This window comes from Cyanistes caeruleus, chromosome 1, assembly GCF_971803275.1.
Source record: "Cyanistes caeruleus chromosome 1, bCyaCae1.hap1.1, whole genome shotgun sequence".
NCBI lineage: Eukaryota > Metazoa > Chordata > Aves > Passeriformes > Paridae > Cyanistes > Cyanistes caeruleus.
In genome coordinates, this window is record NC_141701.1 from 138,459,398 (window position 1) to 138,480,803 (window position 21,406).

The window sequence follows — 21,406 nt, forward strand, 5'->3', positions numbered from 1 at the left end:
GGAACCTTGGGCACCTGACAATTTGTTGCTGCAGCCAGCTTTAAGGCAGATGATGGAACAGCACTTAAAGTCCTAGGTATATGCCGTGCATTGAGCGTGGTAATAGAGTTTACAGTGCCAACTGATGAGGGTACAGTTAATCGAATGTTGTTCCCAATCAGAACCTGAGTTGTTGCAGAATTGGCAGCAGTTACTTGGTGACTCAGTGCACTGTGGGAACTTGAAGTCTGCGTTATATTTGAAGGCTGTAACAAGGCTGAACCTGCTGTTGACAATGAACTTGTATGGACAAGTGCTGTAGGTGTAGTACTACTGAGGTGTAAGCCCTTGTACACTCCTGCAACAGAAAAAGAAAAATTGGTAAGCTCATTTTTCAGGAAACATTCAACTCCAAACAGACATGTCTTCACTGCAAAAATCAAGATGCAATCAAATTCTGTCAAACAGTTGCATACCTGAGGCCTGAAGAATGCCATTCACCCCAATTCCAAGCACCACATCATCCTTCATTTTGAATCCCATTAGCTGTTCTGATGTAACCAAAGCTGAAGCAGCAAATTGAGCACTAACAGAATCCAGTGTCTTGGAAACAAAACCCTAAAAAGAACAATGGTGGCAAATATATGTGATTGATGCTTCTAAACTCTCAGTACTCTCCCCATTTTAAAGCTACACAAAACCTAGTAAAACAAACATCAGTACATCAATAAATCAGAACTGTGGACCAGTCATTCTCTCAGATCAAATCATCAGCATTTGGGAAAGCTAGTTCAAATCTCAACTGTGATTTTTTTGTATTACCATGCACTTTTAGCTCTGTTAAAACAACCAAGGTGATATTCCCCACAGCTATTCAAAACACAAAGAAGCTGATTTCCGAAGTTCTATGTAACAACATTGTTTCGTGGATCAACCTGTTTCCTGAAACTCCAAACCCAATTCAGACTTGGAGGTTCAGACTGCAAACAACTTCTGCACCTTTTCATGCGTCCATCATCACTGTAATCTCCCTACACATTTATGAATATTAGACACTTTCACACCTCTGTGGAGGACGTAAGTATGAGTTAGCTTTAATTAACTAAAATTTTGCTCTGAAAATCCCCCAATGACAAGAGGATAATGACATGGCTGGAGATTTCTGCAATTCATATTTCTAAGGCTTTGAAAATTTCATTAATTGACTGACCCCTTTTTTTTGTTTGTTTGGTTTTTGTTTCGGTTTTTTTTTTTGTTTTGTTAAGAGGGAGCAGAGGCAACGCCTGCCACACTCACCTGCAGTGTCCCTTCTAAACACTTTACAGAATGGCTATGATGTAGATTCAGGCGAAAGCCACTTTCCTGTTGGTTAGTTTCAAGGTTCTATGGCAACAGTTGACAATTAGAGATGAACCCTGGTGGGAAACAATGAGGGATAAATCATAGCACAGACAAATCCCTCACCTGTGATGTGTTGGCAGAGGAATTACTATTTGCTTGCTGTTGATGAATTTGTGCAAGCTGCTGTTTCTGCATTAGTGCCAGTTGCTGTTGATGTTGCTGGTATTGTTCGGCTGTAAATGCTGAACAAAATATAAAACGAGAAAATACTATATCAAAATATGTAGGAGTTGTGTATATAAACACATCTACTTTATAAACCTGACCCCCACCCCCCAAAAAAAAACTACCACAGCACATTTCTAAGAGCCTTAATGCCTTTATGTCCAAAAGGCTGACATCCTCCTAGAAACTTCTGTCCAAATAACACCTTCTTTTTTTGATTGTTTAGTACATAGACTTTAACTGAATTTAGCTCAAGATACTAAAACAGGAGGGGGAGAAAGGAACCAAAATGCAATCAATCCCAGTAAAAACTCCTTAAAAACAGATTAAAAAGAATGATTAGGTAAAAATAGCATCACTGTTTTCACCCTGTGAAACTACAGTATCTATATTATTAGTGAAATACTTTTATATGCTGAACTTGGAACTGTAATGCACCCCTCACTGACAACTTTTTGAAGGCAGCAAGGGCCTACAACTAAGATTTATGTTTTAATTGAAAACATTAAGTTGGACATGCTCACAACTGTGCAGGCTATTTCTGTTCAGTACCTTTTTAATTTGTAACTACACATGTACAAGAAACTCCATCAATACGGAATTTCACAGAACCATATCCTTCTCTCTATAATCTTTGAGAGGTGACTCAGTAGTCAGTGCATCACAAATCAGGCAGAATTTTATCCATTTAACCCACAGGTATAAAAATGACATAGAATTGTTAGTACAGATTGACAAAGGGGATGCCCAAAGGTGCAGCAGAATCACTATTTCATTGACTAACTTCAGTGCAAGTAGTTTTTGTTTTAGTTTACTTTCCAAAACAAAATGAAATCTCAGTTTTCAATTTACAAACTGAATCAAGATTAGAGCGTGAACGTCTTTGCAAAGGATACAACTTTCAGATTTTCCCTCAATTTTATATTCAGATTGTACAAATGTTCCCATATACGTGCTGTAAATAGTATTCATACTTCAAGAATGCACTGGAAGTCACACTTTTGGGGAAGTTCGCTACTGCTTGGCAACAAATCACTACCACACTTAAATCCTGTTCACAAACTGAAATCTTTAAGGATCTTTTGTTAATCTATTCCTTCAAGCTTGCTTGCCTGAAGAAAACACATTTGCATCAAAACCATAATAATGTCCTGCTACTGGATACAAAAGGATTCTGAAGATCAACTATACCTCATGTATAAAACTTGAATAACAAGTCAATATAAATGGCTGCAATACTTGGAAACATCAAAACGAACACTGCTGAGCATACATTTTCCTGGTATATTTGTCTTTTTTTGGTGCTCAAATATTGTTTAAACTACTTCTACTATGTATTAGAAATTGCACTGAAATTATTGCCAGCACTTTCCTATTTGAACACTTGAAGCTATAAAATTTTACTCAGCTATTAAAGTCACATTACCTTTTTTCATAAGTAACATCTTTGAGCAAGTAAGGATGTAGCACTTACTTATATTTCCATAAGCAACAAATTACTTCCAAATACCTCTACAGTTAAGTATCACTGCAATATTTTAAAATTATTCCTAGGGGAAAAGCTTAAAAGTAGTAACCTCCCTCATAAATGTCCTTAGTAAAAAAAAACCCAAGCCATACAAACTAGAATTCATTGACCAAATACTCAAGGAGATTACTGTTTAATTTATATAAAAAATAAAATTTACAACTTCTTTAGATTTTTTTAAGCTGCCATCCAACACAAGTTAGAGCAAGAAAGCTTTAGCACACAAAGATTAACAGGTAGAAAGCTGAGCAGCAGAAACAGAGGAAGGAAAATGTTCTGGTTCTTCAGAGGAAGTACTGTTCTGGTACTGAGATATACAATTTACTGCTTTTTCAAACCCTAAAATTTAGAATCAACATACATTTAGCCAACACAGTGCCAATGACATTGAAAGTTGCATTTATTTATTATGGTATGATTTCTTGGGGTTTCCTGTGCAGGGACAGGAGCTGAACTCAATGATACTCATAGGTCCCTTACAACTCAGTAGATGCTATGAACAAGGTGTTTTATTCTGTAGTATGGCACTGTAAATATATTACTTAGGAATAGATTGCTCAAGTGATGTAGAAACAACACACAGAATGACAAAGAAGAAAAGGGCAAAAAAGAATACGTTGTACCACCATCTTTGATTAAAACTTCCACCATCATAATCACCTTACTTGTGCCTATTTAAGTGAAACTAGTAGTTAATTTCAATTTTCAAGTCCTAAGTATATTTAAGATTCTAACTAAAAAACAGAGCTGAGGTAAATACAGTCACCTGTGTTCGTTTAACCACCTCCAAAATACTGCTTCCTTTTCTAACAGCAGCAAACAAAGCTAATGGAGACAAGCTGCGTTAGTTTAGGAAAGACTATGCTAAATAATGGCTGGAAGCAATTCTTCTTTCCAGAAGTGACATTTACAAAAACTATATTTTTGAAATTGTACATCAGTTAATTTCTTTTTCAGCAGCCTAGGACACTTAGAGCTATATGCTTCTCACCACTCTGGAGAGTTGTACATCTCTCAAAGGAACTAAGTGACAGAAGAAGCCCACTACCACCATCACCCTCCTCTACATTCCAACTTAAAAACAGTACCTGGAAAATACACTCAAGAACAATTTCTGTTTTTTTCAGTTTAGGTTAAGTACTCAGCAACATTTTTGCTGCTTCTCATATTAAAACTCTAACAGACATTTAAAAATACTATTTACAACACTGCCAGGGGTTTACTGAAAAATTTTGAATCCGTTGCATCCTGGTTAGAAAGGCAACGCTGCTCAAAGAGGGCTGCTGCAAACAATAGCCTCCTAAAATGATCTGATTGCTACTCTTTTTCCATTCCATAGACAGAGATGCTAATGTACTAGAACAAGTTACAGAGTGCTATTACATAAGCCAGGTCCTCCCTTTCCATGCTAAAGAAACACTACATTGAAGTTTTTAATGAGAACATTACTCCTACTATCTGCTAACTATCCAAATCAAAATTTCTTCTGAAGACCTGCAAACTAGGACAGCATTACTTTATTCCTCTTCTGTTAAAAGCCATCATGTACTTTGTTAACACTACCACAGGGTTTCTTCCCCTCCTGCTCTCAGACTACAGTTTACATTACATTTCAGCTGAAAAAATAAGCATATTGATTGTAAGATGTTTCTGAAAGTTGCCGCTCCTACGCACGTAAAAACCCATCTGTATATACTTTACATGAAAGTACTTTCACCTATTTAACCATACATACTCATTTCCTTTGGCACCCAACTGTGACTGGAACTGGGAAATCACATATATGCTCAGCACAGTGAAGTCACAGGTGTACTGACTGTGCCTCTACATCTGCAGGTACAATCCTGAGCTTCTCAAAGAACAAGTCTAAGTTCAGCTAGACTGTTCTTAGCTAGATCCTTTTTAAAGGATCAATTAAAACAGAATTGTTTGTAATGCAGTGTTGCTGCATAAGAACATAGCTGCTATTAATGTGCTATGTGGCTTGCAGAGAATACTTTCTGCTTGCCTGCAATGTAGCATTGATGCAACTGGACGGATGCCGAACAGCATCTTGCTAGCACCAGTTAATCTAAAAAAATAGTCAGTGTCCCTAAAAACCTTCTTCCAAAAATTTTATTATCTCTTCTCATATTTGTTATTAAAAAGAGAAAGGACACAGCTGAAAACCTTTCAAGTGTGTCAAAAGAAAAATGGTACATGTAGAAGAAGTAGCAAAAATAAATGTCATTCTCTTTTTGTCAGACTGCTCTTTATCTGCCTGGAAAAAAATGAGCAGGCAAGCAGCAAGCCCAGACCTTTTCTGAACACTTTAATCAGTAACCGTATTTCTGTTAACTCAGGAGAGTACTGCTACACAACACTACACAAAGTTACAGATTCCTGACTTTACTGGAGACTTTCGAGGCTTTAAAAAAAGAAAGCCAAACAACAGCCTGAAGTTTAAAAAGGGACAAAACATAACACACTGTGGTTAAAGATGACACATAAGATTTTAAGACAGGTCCTTGCTTCAGTAGCCCCAAACAAAGATGCAGTGCTTACAGACTTCTCAAACAACACACTCAGACCTCAGTGGTCATGGTTCCATCACATAGGAATGACTATTTAATAGTACAGGACTTACCAAATTAAACAGTGTCAAAATACCCAGTTTCATTCATTACACAGAATCACTACACAGAGATGAGCCAAGGGGGAAATCTTTACCACCACTACTAGTATACAATAAATATTACCATTTCATAATATCTCAACTGTCTTTCACAGCTAACAGCTGCATCTTGTCACAAAACTTCTACATACTTTCCTAGACACCTTCAGCAATCTATACAAGTCACTTGACTCTAAAGTTAACCTAGCCCAACTTCTTTTCTAACCTTAAACACAAGGATCCCTTAAGCACAACTCCACCGGAAGTTACTCGTATTTCAAGATGGTTATCAGAAGATGGGCAGCTCTTTACCAAGAAACTTGGCTATACAAATGCTTCTTTGTTTGCAGAACACTGTATCAAGTGGTAACATTTGAGCTGAGACAATCGTCAGATCTGAAGTCAGTAGTCAGTACATGATGTTATGCTGTGCTCCTGTTCATTTAACAACTTGGGACCCCCCCCTCCCCCATATGCTGCAACTGTATTGGTGCTATACTTTGGCAGCAAGGAAATGTTTTCTGGCTTATGGACTGCAAAAAGGAATGGAAGGTAGAAGAAAAAACTTCAGTTTTCAGCTGTGAGTACAAGGAATGAAATCCTGTGTATTACTAATACTGACTGACAGGATAAATGACTGCTCAGTATCTCCTTAGTGACAGCTACAAATCTTGTTTTATTAAAAACTGAGCTATTGCACACTGCAATATGAATGTGTTTTCCTACCATCACTTATATGAGTATTTGTACTCTTTGGGATAATTACGTATCTATTTTTTGCTCGAACTAAGCACTGAATATAATTTTTCAATTGCATGATTCCATTTACGTATCAACCAAATTCTATGGGATGGTGATACTTAGCAGGTATTGCTTTTTGGAACACAGAGTAACAGTGATACTGTCAGTGACTTTTCAAAGATCCACAGTCTGCAGCAGTTTCATACTGCAATATAAATACTCTAATAGCGCTCACTGATTGTACCACAGCATTTAATGTGTACTAGCCTTACAGTGCTGTAGCTGACATGTAGCTTCTCTGAAAACTCAGACTTCCTTCTCAGAAGTGGCCAAAACCAGTGATGAGTGAGTGTCTGTGGCGGGGGGGGGCTGGCTGTGCAATATGTATGAACAGATGGGTCTTTGTATCATAAACAGCCACAGCTTCCCATCCTGACTACTGCTGCAAGTTTTACTGTGAGGTCACTCACTTGTTACTCTGCCTTTCTCAAGCAGGAAAATACAGACAATTTTAAAGCTGACCACAATAACCAGTTTCCAAAAAAAAACAAAACAGGAAGCATACCCCTGAAAGCAGAAAATCCATGTGTAAGCTCCTGGTCCCTCTCCTGTCCATTTCCAGAGCGAAAGATGCTCACTAGATTTGCCAGGCAAACTGAGCAAGCTTTATGGAGTAAACACAATGACCTAGCCAGGGTAAGCTTCTGTTTTGGTTTTCTTTTTTAAATAAAGTTTTAAAAAGTTTTAATATGGAGAGACTCAAACAGCTTAATTAAACCTTTTGACAAGTGTTTCAGTCCTGCTAAACATCCTAAGAATTAGATACTTAAATTACAGTAGCTTAAAAGCTGTTCATAACAAGTAAATCTGTTCTCAAGAGGAGAAATGATACTTCAGGGGGAAAACTGAAACATTAAGATTATATTAGGTTCAAAGAACTTCTCTAATCAATTTATAGAATACTATATTCTGTGATCCTTTCAGTGGAGGTGATAACCATTAAAAAGGCAGTTTTGATCAAGTAACGGAATAAAGTTCACTTAACTAAAGCTTCCAAACTTTTTCAGAAATTCAATAAACTACAGAGCTGCTAAAGTGTGTGGAAAAATGATATATCATGTTACAATGTCTTCTTAAGGAGAATGAGAGCATCACATCCCTGCTGTATAAGACAACAGTTAGTGGTTACTAATGCCAAGTGCATGCAAAGCAAACATCAATCACAATGCTAAGTAGTCCAGAACATCACATTTTTAAATCTCTATCTTATGAGAGATGTTATTTGGCTTACACTGCCTGGTTAAAAATTTCCTACTGTACAGCAAGTTCTCACCAGCAAATTCAGAAGATTGGAGAGACTTAGAGCCATCAGTGTGATTTAGTATTTGATGCACCAGGCCCAAAGATGTTTCACTTTCTGAAAAGAAGTTCAAGATTGGTTTTACTTAAACATGGCATTATTACACACTATGAGAATATGAATCATTATGCCCTTGATTATGACAACAACAGCTTTTTATCTCAGCCCAATAGAACTTAAGTGTGAATCTCCTAGCATCAGAACTGTAGAGATTATAAACTAGGTATAAGGTCTATATATGCACTCCCTACTTGGTAGCAGAAGATAGACAGAAAGTAATTAATAAGGAATTTTTTTTACTAGACATTGAATGAAAGTTAGAAAACTTCCTATACACTTTTATTTCTCTGCCCATTATTCTTAAAATTAGTTTTTATCAAAATGTCACATGCCAGTACACAGTTTACTGTGCAGCTACAAATGTGACCATCCTTGCATGGGACGCAAAATGTAACAATTGCACAAGCTCAGAGATCCTCCACTTTGGAGCGAAGTTTTACTCCAACTGAACTGCAAGTCAATGAGAAAATCTAGTAAGACTACAAAGTCTCGAATTCTCTCGAAGTGCTCAGGTGTTTTTAAAAAGTACTGACTCTCCCCCCATCCACAGTCACATTTCCCAGACTTAAGAAGCTTTTCCTTTTTGTATTTTCTCCTTCAACTAAGTTTAGGATGGGCTATAAACAACTGTTACTCTTGATGCCATTGGTTTTCTGCTAGGATCTCAACAGCTCAGCCACAGATGGGCCAAGACTATTAAATTCCAGTGATAATTGGAAGTGGCCATTAAAAATTTTAGTATTTTTCATCACCAACTTTGTCCTGTAATGTGAAAGAAGCACTTCAGCAAAGGGAAAACAGTAACACAGAGCAGTGTTGAGAGTTTTACAGATACAACGGTTAAATAAAAACATCTAAACACAGCCAGTGATGGCATGAAAGCCATGAACAAGTCCTTTTACATCGCTAGAAGGAATTGCCACAAGGACTGAGGAGCCTCCTCCTGTTTCTTTCTGGGGAAAGGTTGTATTAATATCTCGCAAGAGGTATAACACCTTAATGATAACATGAAAAAACAGTATAAAATCACAGAGTGGTCTGGGTTGGAAGGGACCTTGAAGATCCTCTAGTTCCTCTAGTTCCTCCACCTTCCCCTGGAGCCGGTTCAAAGCCCCATCCAACCTGGCCTTGAACGCTTCCAGGGATGGGGTTCCATAACTTCTCTCAGCAACCTGTTCCAGTGCCTCATCATCTTCACAGTAAAGAATTTCTTCTAATCTAAACCTACTCTCTTTCAGTTTTAATCAATTCCCTCTTGCCCTGTCACTACATGCTCTTGTAAAAAGTCCCTCTCCATCTTTCTTGTAGGCTCCTTTCAGATACTGGAAGGTGCCAACTAGGTCACCTCAAAGCCTTCTCTTTTCCAGGGTGAACATGTACAGATCCATCAAGCAACCTTACATATTTGGGAATTGGAAGCACAGCTCACTACCCAGCTAGATCCCCAAGCATACAAAATTGCTTTTAAAAAGCAGATTAAGAGGTCCAAAAAAAAAGCATCCAAGACGAAAATGTTATTTCTATGGAATTCCCACAGCAGAAGTTACTGAACAGCAATGCACAATTTGTATCATGACCTAAATGTCTAGTTTACGAGAAAATGCAAGGCATTTGACTATACTCTGGGTACCCACAGCTTTTCATATACAGTAATGTCTACAAGCCCGAACACAAAACCTAACAATTTTCAGTAAGGCTTCTTCTCAACTCAGTTGAGCAGGCTCCAGTTAACTGTCAACCTCTTCAGCCCTGCCAGCTTTTAGACACTGCTTTTAAAGGGATCCAGCTTCTGGATGATGAAGGCAGAAAGGAATAGCATGCAAGACTGTTGCCTGCTCTTAGTAGAGCCTGGGAACCAGTGCTCCAATATTTCACTAGTGATGGGTATCTCTGTTCCACTTCCTAAACACAAGGCTGAAAAGGAATGATACATGTGTACAGCTTTAAGTGTCTCCAACTTTTGTTTATGAGATCCAAGCATTCAAAAATGTGAATGCAACGTATCCAAAAGAAAGTCTCCAGCAGAGAGCTCAGTCCCTAAAGAGATGCAGGTCAAAGATTGTTATTTGTCTAGCAGAACCAAATCAACAGGGAACATGAACACTTCAGCTCCATACTCAAGCCTACCGTATACTCCATCTCTGAAGATTATGACTGAGAAACCTGACATTGCCAGCAATACAGGCTCCTTTACTGGACTAATTCTGCTTCTGAACCAAGTTAATTCTCCACAAAAAGAATGCTTTAATGTTCTTGCTTCCTTTTTAGCGGTGTTCTGAATAACGTGTTAAGACCTCTTAATCAGCTCTTCTTGCAAGAAGGCAAAGGATACTTTTCCATAATTCTTCAGTAAGATCAGAAGGAACCACACTCTAGACAAATGATACTACTTGGCCACTTGCTCCTGCTGTCAAAGTCTAGCCTTCAGCACACCACAAGTGTTCACGTACTTGTAAGGGATTTTAAGACACCCTCTTCTTGGTTTACACACAAAATCTCAACGCAACAACTTCCACAGATCTTTAATACTGAGCACTCTGAAAGCCAGAATCAGAATAAATTACGTTTCTTCAGGATCAAAGGCATTTCAAAACATTTAGAAAATGCCCAGCTCTGGGGAAGCTTCTCTCTGATCTTCAGGACGAAAATCAATGCTTCCTGTAGCCAGAGAATGATATGTTACAACATAGCTTTTGTATTATATATCCTCTCATGAACAGAAGACATGAGATACCACCTCAACCTCACGGCTCTACTGACCATGTATAACAGACCCAAGAAAAGTATTTTCCACAGCATGTTCCTTGTCAGCAGCATCTCTACATCACGCAAGACAGAAAAAGCTCAAGACTTTCTTAGTAGGGAAACAAAATAACCTCATGTGATGCCACAAAATAAACACAGCAATGACCACCTCTGCTGGTCACTACAGAATCCCAGGATGAACATCTCAAAAGTAAACAATACAGTTTGACCACAACTCACAGTAGCAAAGAAAGGTAATATGACTTAAAAAATACAGATGTACTAATAAGTGTTTTCTGACAAAAGACCAATTGCCACTTCAAAAACCTAAAAGAGAAACAAACCTAAAACATCCACACCCACAACAAACTCCCAGCTTTAAAAACAAATCAGAAAAAGGAACAGGAAAACCCTACAGGGTTGTTAAGCTGCAACAGTAACTACTACAAAAACGTCAGTATAGCTGTTAGTCACCTGAGGTTCTTTACAGTATTTGCTACAGAAAGAACAAAGAGAGAACTCAGCAGCTGCAGCCCGCACTGACAGGCACCTTTGAAGAAATCAGACTCATACATGAGACATGCCAATATTCCTGTGATCTGTATAAACAACGTATCTCACAGAATCCTTTTAGTGAATGAAAAAAACCCAAAAACCACTAAAACCACACTGGTACTGAGATGGAGCAGGTTGTCTCCTTACAAACACCTACACCTGAGCAGGTGATCAGCAGTACACCACATACACAAAGACTCATATATATTCCAATGCCACAAGAATCACAATTAAGATAATAAATAATTACACGGATACAATCTGCCTGGCTATGTTAATAACAAGTGACTATCCAAAGACTCTGGCAACCAACTTTCAGTACACCTATGAACTCAGACACCTGTATTTTTTTACTGAACGTTTAATTTCTGTATCAAATCCTAGCAAAATTATGAAACTAAACTCCACATCTGTATTTTGAAAAGTTTAGAATATTTAAATATTTTTCACAGATACTAAATCATCTCAACAGAATTCCAAGTACAAATGAATGTAATATACCACGTACTTAAACCAGTATGTATTACCTTACCACAGACTTCAATATGTAACCACATAATTAAAACCTTCTATGGGACTCATCAACATAAATAATTCCATTTAATTCCTAAATGATTTAGAAAAATACTCATACCATCTATTTCAGAGAAAAAACATTCTAAAAGGATGTGTGTGTGTTTATTTATACAGACACACACAGATGTGAGCTTTAAAACTCTATCAGCCAATTTTTCAAATCTACGTGATTTTCAAATGTAAAGCATTGCCCATTAATACTCTGCAGTACTTTTAGTCTATTCAACACACATTAGTTTTGTTTTCACACTCATCTGGCTACCATTTATCACAGTTCAGCCTGGCCACTAGGCAGAGAATGCCCTCTTTCAGTTCTGGACTTGATTTACTGATTTGAACCAGGGAAAGATCAGAATTTAAACACCAAAAGCCACACTAAAATCATAAACCAGAAGAAACATCAGTTTTAGCCCTAGTACATTTCTAGCAGGAATCATGATGAAAGAAGAAAGGCACGGGGACAAGGACTTAATCTAGGACAGTATAGAGAGAAAGCACAAAATAAAGCAGCAAACAAAGCTGCTCACTAACTCTACAAATTAAAGGAGAAAGAATTTTCAGGGGAAAAAACCTCAAAACATGATACAGGAGGGAAGACATATAATATAGTGGCAAGCAGAAGATTAAAGTTATTTGACACCAGCATAAGAGTCTTAAAAGCAAATCACCAAAAGACCCACAACTTGAATAGTTTATTAGGTACATGCATCTGCTCACTGCACTCCTACATTACACCCAGGTTTTCTGATTGATTTCCAAAGCCATAATTCAAAATGGCATGAAAAATATGTTTCTAGAGACTCCTTACAAAACCATGGTGAACTTCTAAGGTTGTTTTTTTTTTTAAATAAATTATTACGTCACTTAAATCCTCTATAAAAAGATGACATTTACAGAAAATAACTCATGAATTTTGATGAGTTGGTAAGTTCCATTCTAACCATGTAAATACCAGTCTTCCAATGAGAAGAAGCAAGAGTGATGCTATCCAATAGTGTTCCAATTAAAAACCACTACCACATCACATTTTTTCAGAGTCAGATCCTCAAATCTGTAATTAGGTTCTATAAGATGTAATCTGCCACTTGCTGACAAGATGTAGAGGTGATTAGTCCAAGAGTTTTGCTAAGCATAAGCAGATGCATCAGTGGAGGTGGGTGGATACTTCTACTTCTTGGCTGGGAAATGGCATTTAAGTTCATTTAAGTTCAAGTAATAATTCACAGCATGTTGGGATTTTAAATGCAAACATTTTACCTAAACATTTCCCATCACTGCCATACCTTGTACTATAAAAAAATGGATACATAATATTTATATTGACATTTCAATTAATATATTTTTAATTTCAAAAAATTCAAATTTTCAGTCAACTTAAACCCTCCACAATACTGTTTTTTCAACTTTGATATTTCTAAAATTGTAATTACATACCATCATAGCATTTGTATAAATCTCAGATGCAGTACACTACTGTTAGCAATAAATCAAATAAATTCAATGTAGCAAAAAAAGATACACGTAAAGATGGGCTGTTACCATCAAAATCGACCACAATGTAAAGTAAGGCTGACCTAATGATATTCTGAATTTTCTCACATAAGTTCAAAAGTTCTAGAAGCAAGTTTGTTAAAATAAACATACCAATATGTGCTGAACCACTGCTACTTTTACTTTGTATAGAGGTACTGCATGTCTGGGTCCCGGGTTGTGCTGTGCCTGTTCGATTTAAACCCCTGTATAATTTCCTACAGGAGAGTTCATCATTGTCACTGTCATGTAGGGATGGTGTCCGAGGCCTAAAATGCCGCCATCTACATGATTTGATATTGACTAGTATCTGACTGAGGTCTTTTGAGAAAGATTTGTCCGAGGTATTTGTTTCTGAGGTATTGGCAAATTGACTGATTGAAGAGTGTTGCGATGAGGAAAACCTTTCCAAATCCAGATGATGAAATGCATTATCGTAGTCCGAATGCGCTCTGTCTAGTAGCACCCTAAAACCAGGAAAACAATGCACAATTAAACAGTGGCAAGAAAATACCAAGAAAATTGTTGGTTTGACACATGTGCTTGTGGATGAGAAGGGGATAAAAAAAGCTACACAAAAGCATTTTAGAACAAGCCAACACACACATACACACTCCCCTGACATGATGTATGACCATATATTATTTCACAGTAAGTAGTACATTTAGGTATATGCTAGCTTCTACTGTCCTAAGAAGAGCTGAGGTACAACATCACACATATATTCAAGACATTTCAACAACACAGAATTAAAACAAAACAAAAAGACCTAGAGAGTAATACTGCTTAAGTAAAAAGTGATTCATATGTCCTCCTAAAATAGATTAATTTCCAAAGCCTTACTCCCATATATACTGACTACACCTAACATCACCCCAAAGCAGCAGGGATGCAAGACATTAACTTCCAAATCCCCTTGCATACATCCCTGTAAGAGCCATCAGATCTCATTCCAACTTTGCTAATTAGCCAAGCTGGCTTACTAATACGTGAAGAGGTGCTAAGCTAAATTTGAAAGGCAAATCACATCCTTAGTTTTAAATAAAAATTTGATACAAAAGTACTACCTTCTTGAGGACATCACATATTTATACACTTAATCATTTAAAAATTGTTTTCAGTCAAGATTCCCAAAAGCAAAGTGCCTGAAATAATTACTTATTTGGTATTTTTCACATTTGAAATTTACCAGTTATAATTTCTAAGCTTCTCTCCAAATCACCAAATACTGTCTAAATTCTGAAAAGCATTTTTTTGCAAAATATGATTTTTGCTATCTTGAAATGCTACTATTTGAAGTTAGCTACACAAATAACTTAAAAACAAGCCAATCACAACTAAAGATATACATGCATTTTCATGCCAAAAAATGGGAGTGTGAGCAAAAAAATCCCCTGAACTAATTAAGAAAACATTACTAAAACAGCTTCCACTAGTGCAAAAAAAAATGAAGACATTAGCCAGCTAATCTCCCTGTGACCTCTCAATTTTGTTATTTATTTTTTTTTATTAAAGTCTCTGGTCTTCTTTACATCTTGCTGATTTAATTTTATTTTTATAAACAGCAACAGTTACACATCACTTACCTTCCACCACGGCCAACCCGTCTTCGTGCAAACCCAATACACCTCTGGGGTACAGTAAGGGTGGTTAAGCAGTATCTGTAACGCACATCTCCTAATCTTCCCTCCTTAGGGCTACTCCATGGCCAGTTGCCAGGTTGGTCTAAATGAGGCTTAAAATAATTTTAAACAATTAAACAAGATGTTTTCACACAATGACACTCTGTCTTATGACGCACAAGGAAATTCTACTTACAGCATAGTACTGACAGCCTGCTTTCCTACGGAAGGCAAAAGGACCATCGGGATCATTTTCTTCCTCAGCCTCCGAAGAACCAGACAAAACCTTCAAAGAGGGGATGGGAGGAGAGTGGTGTATGAGAAAGGGTATTTGAAAATTCCTGAGTTTTACTTCTCTCTTTCCCAAAGAGCAGCACAAAACACTAGAGGTCCTACCTGGGAAAGAGGTTCATCATCTGAGCTAGGAAAATCATACTGATTCAAATCTTTAGCATTAAAGACTGGCAGTGCAGCAGGACTTGTCTGTTGAGGAGTAGCAGCAGCCGATGAAGGTAAGACTTTTGGCTTCTTCTCATACTTTCTTTTGGGTCTAATAACATCAGGTTTATCTTGCTGCAAGAAAAATAAAAGCAGTGTAAAATTACATGCAGAAGAAAATTACATTAAAACAGGACTTTAAGTAAACTCCCATGTAAGCAAGCTAATGAGATGAACTCATTTCTCTACCATAATCACAGTAAAACATGCAATTATTTCAAAATGTCTGTTATTTCATTTCCAGAAACTGAAGCATTGAACAAACAAGATGGAATCAAGCACTGTTTGTTCAATCTGTGCTAGGTAACTCACTAGCAGTTAAGCTAACAGTACTGCTTTGGAGAAGGAGACCAAAATATTTATCATGATCTCTATTTCTTTATTTCCTAGCATTTTTAATTGATAGCCATTTATGCAGTGTCAGGGTATTACTAACTACCAAGCAATGCTCCGAAGGCAAAAAGACTTCTCAAAGGTACCTATAATCTTGCAAAAGTCTAAAAATTAAAGATGTTTCTCCATACTATGCAGTCAAGTTTAAGAGTATTTCCCAAGTTTCCAATCTGTGAAGCACTTCACTGATCCAACATCACTGATAAGCAAGTACACACCAGCAATCACAAGAACAGTTATTTACTACCCATGAAAAACTTGACTGATTCAAACCACCAAGTCAAATTCAGAACAGCCTCTAGATATTCTTCAGTTACAAGTTGCCTTGGTTTAAAATTTAAATTATACCTCAGCAATTATCCTGTGTTACCTGACCTATTTAACATGCTCAGCTGTTTGCACTGTAGCTATGGTTTGTATGACACAAAATTAAAGCCTGCAGGGAGAAAAGTACTTTTCAGCTGTCTAAATCAAACAAGATTATTTGATACTTTACTTAAATATGACAGCAAAGATATGCAGCAGGGAGAGAATTATCAATGCATTATCTTTTAGAAACAAAACAAACCCTGACTCTCCATATTAAAATAACAACACAGCTTAGAACAATACATGACATTTACATCATTAATTCAGTTTTTGTATAATGTCTAATGATAATAAATAGAGTTCTGTTCAGGACATCCCAACCTTATGGACAGTAGTAAAGAAAAATGTTTCCATCCTCCTGAATAAGAACACAATTGCATGTGTCCTTTTATCTGCAGTTTGTCTGTACTTCTTTTACTTCTGTCTTGAAGAATACTGGTCATCTGTTATCCTTGAAACTTCATATGGAACAAGCTGTTTTATTTCACTTGCAGCTTTGCTACCCTATTGCCAGTTACAAAAAGCTTCCTCTCTCTCCTCCAATCCTAAAATGGTGCATTTTGTATACTTCACAGCATGAATAGTAACTTGGTTATTGACATTACTTACTTTAACTTTATATTCTTTCAGTTCCATAGCTTCTTGCTGTTTAAAAGAACTGCTGTTAGTCACAGGAATGATGGGAATAGCATAGGTGGGTTTAAGTGGCTGCCGCTGTGCCATGACTTCAGACATGATCTCTCCACTGTAGTCACCCAAATTATACCTGAAATCAGAATAAATTTTATTCGTTGGAATACAATGTCCATCTGGTAAAAAACTGAAAAACGCTAGTTAATGCTTGCAGCTTGGGGTAAAGGGATATCCAGTACATCAGCAACAAGTACAAAAAGTATCAGTCCAGAGAAGGAGACTAACAACACAGAAAAATCATTGCAATGAATAATGATGACAGATAAAAAAAGACAACCATTCTGTGAAGCATCTCCAAAATGTAATACTGTAAAGAAAAGGAGAGGGTTACTCACCCCCTTCCTTGGGGACTGGTAACATTTAAAGAATTTGTCACTCAAAATTTTAAACTGTGAAGCAGAATGCCTTATTCATGAATCCTCCTTTTGTGCTACGGAGTATTTTCAATAATTACATCCATGAAACATTACATTTCAAGTCCTGTGACAAATGCTGAGTTGAAGTGCAGCTCTCTAATCTGAGTGAGGTATTAGAGTCCTCTATTCAATGGCTTATTTTCTTTAAAAAGCAACTGGAAAAATCTTGATGACTTCTCTCCCCTGTTTCTGCTGAAAATGCTCAGGGCTTAAATGAAGTGCCCTGGTAGTGTCAGTTCAGCTTGTTTCCCTAAAAACCCAACTAAAAGGTCAGTTCTGCAGATTTATGGTACTGACTAGGAACATTTGCTTTCAAACATGGATACTTAGGCTAGAAAAGTTTATTCAGATTCTAAGTATCAACCAAAAGGACAACTCCACACAAAAATTGTGATCCTCAGTCAACTGGGGAAATGACACTTGCCAGAGCATTTGGCCCACAGCACAGATAATCAATGGCAAAAGAAGCACTAGCTGGAGATGACTCTCACATTTAATACTGTATGAAATGCTCGTTTTCCTCAAGAGAATATTAGATCAAGCTTTTTTAGCAAAGAATGTAGATCATGAAGTCAAAGAAGAATGTTAATGATTAAAATCGGTCTTAAAAATAGCTGGGATTTCCTTAATACTTATCACACAATTTCAAATGACTTTGCTTGAAACTCTGGTCTCTCTTCTGGTAGAATATACAGAATAGATACATACATTTGAAAGTATCTACACACACAATAAAACAATGTATTCCCATAATAGGCAACTTCCTAAAGTTTTATTTTTTTTTCTCCATAGGCAAATATGAATATGCTATCCTGTAGAAGTGAAACAGTCTGAACTTACTTTAAACATCTCCCACTGTTCAAATATTTGCAGCTATCCAATTATAAAGAAGTTTCCAAAGCTTTCTGCAGCAAGTTTTCAATAAATATTACCTCTTTTCCATTATTTCCAGTGTTAAATGCAGCAACTCTCTCTTGCTTTTTTCCCTCCTTTTTATCATCTCCAGGATGGTTACTGCACGACTCAGATCTCGACGCAGCTTCAGCATTTTCTCATAAGAAGCTTCATCATTTTTTCGATTCTGCAGATATATAAAATACGTTTTTCCCCACATAATTTAAGTTCAATAATCTGAATCAAAGTAAGTTCTAAATATTTAGGTATATTAAAAAAAAAGACAAGTCACATGCTAAACCGAAGAGAAGCATGTGCATGTTATCAATGATACACAGCTTGCCAACACCCTAAGTAGGTTAAACAGTAAATTTAGTGAAAAAGTGAATATAAGCCTTCATTTAATAATAGGACTAGAGATGTTTTATGTTTTTTGCCCTTGCAAATTAAAAAGAACATTTCATTTTTTATTATGTTGCAGTACCATTGCAAATTGTTTCTTTATATAAGCAACTTTTTCAAAGAGGGAGAATGAAAAGAAAGAAAAGTTAAGGGAGGCACTGATATACTTACTTTTCGTGTCTGCATCTTTTCTGTTCGTCTTCTAAAAGCAACATAAGGGTCATTTGTGCTGGAACCATCTCGTTTTTCCTGCTTTACTGCTGGGATAAGTGAAGGACCTCGACAGTTTTTCCTCTTTTTAATCCAGTACTCATACACTTCTCTGATCAATTCATCATCTTCTTTCAGCAACAGCTTGGCCTCTTGCAGGCTGACTGGCTAAATGTAAAACCCAGCATGTCACTTTCATACAGTAATGCACAGAGCCTGTATTTCAAATTCTTTATTCAAAGTACCGTTGTACCTGCTGACCGCTGCCCTTTTCCAGTCTGTCTATCATCTCCTCAAATTGCAAAGGAGAGATGTCCATTCTTTTCTTCAACTTATTCACAAAGATCTCATCTTCTGAATCCAAGTCATAATCTGGCTGCTCAGCATCCAAACTAAAAGCTAAATGATACAGTGAAAGTTAAAGTTAATTTTACAAAAAAAAAGTTTTGCTCTAATAGTGTCCAGAGCACATACCACACTTCTCAAGAGAAAACCAAAATTGCTTGTTTGAATGTTGTAATAATGCTACTTCCACATGAATGTAAACATCGAGGTTTTTTTCTTGAAAAAAATTACCCTGTTAAAAATTAGGCGCAAAAGTTGACATCTTGTTATGATTTTGTTAACCAATGGAAACTTTTTACTTGTCAAACAAGCTAGCAGCTTAATGCTTCAGTAAGACATTTTTAGATTCATTAAAATTTTCAGTGCTGCAAAGCAGTCTAGATTTTTGTGTACTGTACAACCAGCAGCTCAGATTTCAGCCCGAGCACACATCAAAGGTATTCCTAGCAAAGGATGTGCAGACTGTAGTACAATGATCTTAACATATTCTCATCAATGATTTCTGTGACATATTTGAGTCAGACTACACTGGCCCAGCATGATCTACCCTATGTAGCAAAGCATCTTCAAATACAAGTAATGTCTTGCAGAATGCAAGCAACTGTTCTCCACAGTATCCTAGGAAAATGCATCATTCTGCATTTGAAACTCCCTAATTCTCATGCCTCATTCAAATTTCTGTGGTTGGCAAGAGACACAAATTTCTTTCCTAGTGCACACGTGAAAATACATATCTATTTTTAATAAACAAATCCAGCTGTTAGAACAGCTAGATAAGGAAAGTAAGACAGAAAAGTATAACCTTAATATCAGCATGGAAGGCTGCTAGTAGGCAGGAAGAACTTTTTACAGTGAGCGTGGTGAAATACTAGAACAGGCTGCCCAGAAAACTGGTGGATGCTCACACCTGGGAACATTCACAGTCAACTTGGACCAGGCTCTGAGCAACTTGATAAAGCTGAACCACGCCTCATTGCAGGGAGCTTGGACCTAGATGATATTTAAAAGGTCCCTTCCAACCCACACTATTCTACAATTCAAGTATTTTAAGCCATTATTGAGGGTCAGAATGATACAGAAGTCTAACATTTAACCAAAGTTAATTAGGCATGAGATAATGTTTACACAGCACAGATGCTACTTTTAAAATTCTGCTTATTACACTATACAACCGAATTCTGCAACAGACACTGTTTTTCAAATTTTTTTCTAAAGTTATCTGAAGTAATGTGGTGTTCATGTGAAGGGTCATATCCACAGTGAGTAACTGCTATCTTCCAACAAAAACAAAACCACAACAAATTTGCAAGTCACCAGTGATATCAAGCCCCATATGCTTTAAGATGTAGAATACTTGCACCAGGCATAGGCAAACACTTCTACTGCTACTGCCATTTCTGGTTGGCTTCCCAATCCATTCCAGTGCCATTTTATCCTGGTGATGCTCTGAGAGCAGATATTCTGTTTCTTAGCTATGCATTATGTATTTTCCTCTAAGTAGATCTGTGTCCGTGCTTGCTACCAAATCTAAATTTCCCTCCAAACTGTTATTACAGAATAAGAATTAAATGTACTTCTTTAGCAAGTAGTATTTTTCAACATGTTGAAAAAGTTAATACTCAGAAGTCAGTCTTGATGGGAGCTCAACAGATATTTATGAATAATGTCTTGACTACTAGTAAAATTAAATTCTCACAGGATCACCAAGTTGGAAGAGACCTTCAAGATCGCCAAGTCCAACCCACACCCTAACAGCTCAACTAAACCATGGCACTGAGTGCCACATCCAATCTTTTTTTAAATACATCCAGGGATGGTAACTCTACCATCTCCCCAGGCAGACCATTCCAGTACTTTATCACTCTTTCCATAAAAAACTTCTTCCTAATGTCCAACCTGTATTTCCCTTGGTGCAGCTTAAAACTGTGTCCTCTTGTTCTGCCAGTTGCTGCTCAGACAAAGTAGACTCAATGTAGATCCCAATGAATTAGTTACTTTACTTACGCTGTATGTGAATCAGCTGCTTTGGCATTTTAAATTCTCCGGGATATATAGATTCATAGTATGCAATATTACTTTCTGCTTCTGGAACTGGTATAACCATGTTATCCCTCTTCTCTCCATAGACTTGTTGTGCTGAGATAGCCCGCTGCAAATGATGTTCCTATAAATAAAAAAGTGAAATGAAAACCTGAGAAAATATTTAGAGAATTCAGCCTTGCTTCACCTGGCTGAAGGAGGTGTATTTTTCTGTAACTGCTCTCGCTGTAA

The 21,406-nt window shown here is 37.0% G+C and overlaps 1 protein-coding gene across 17 annotated transcripts in view; it reads right to left on the reverse strand.

Moving 5' to 3' along the window:
* The window catches only part of EPC1 (enhancer of polycomb 1), a 72,399-nt gene that overhangs the window by 9,893 nt on the left and 41,100 nt on the right, over window positions 1–21,406 (reverse strand). For 5 of the 17 annotated variants that reach the window (XR_015279275.1, XR_015279285.1, XM_023920059.2 and 2 more), the window contains 13 exons: window positions 21,140–21,299; window positions 19,044–19,189; window positions 18,752–18,958; window positions 18,217–18,365; window positions 16,785–16,941; window positions 15,312–15,488; window positions 15,112–15,201; window positions 14,880–15,028; window positions 13,408–13,760; window positions 1,444–1,562; window positions 1,276–1,362; window positions 456–597; window positions 1–337 (listed from right to left, as the gene is read on the reverse strand). The exon at window positions 1–337 is cut by the window's left edge and continues 30 nt beyond it. Coding sequence is in view for 11 of the 17 variants with exons in the window: in XM_086863127.1 (XP_086719253.1) it covers window positions 1–337; window positions 456–597; window positions 1,276–1,362; window positions 1,444–1,562; window positions 13,408–13,760; window positions 14,880–15,028; window positions 15,112–15,201; window positions 15,312–15,488; window positions 16,785–16,941; window positions 18,217–18,365; window positions 18,752–18,958; window positions 19,044–19,189; window positions 21,140–21,299 (2,273 nt within the window). In the remaining 6 variants the exon portion in view is untranslated. Of the gene's footprint in view, window positions 338–455; window positions 598–1,275; window positions 1,363–1,443; window positions 1,563–7,800; window positions 7,885–13,407; window positions 13,761–14,879; window positions 15,029–15,111; window positions 15,202–15,311; window positions 15,489–16,784; window positions 16,942–18,216; window positions 18,366–18,751; window positions 18,959–19,043; window positions 19,190–21,139; window positions 21,300–21,406 lie in introns of all 17 variants that reach the window. The other 12 variants (XR_015279280.1, XR_015279291.1, XM_023920061.2 and 9 more) reach the window with 3 other exon arrangements.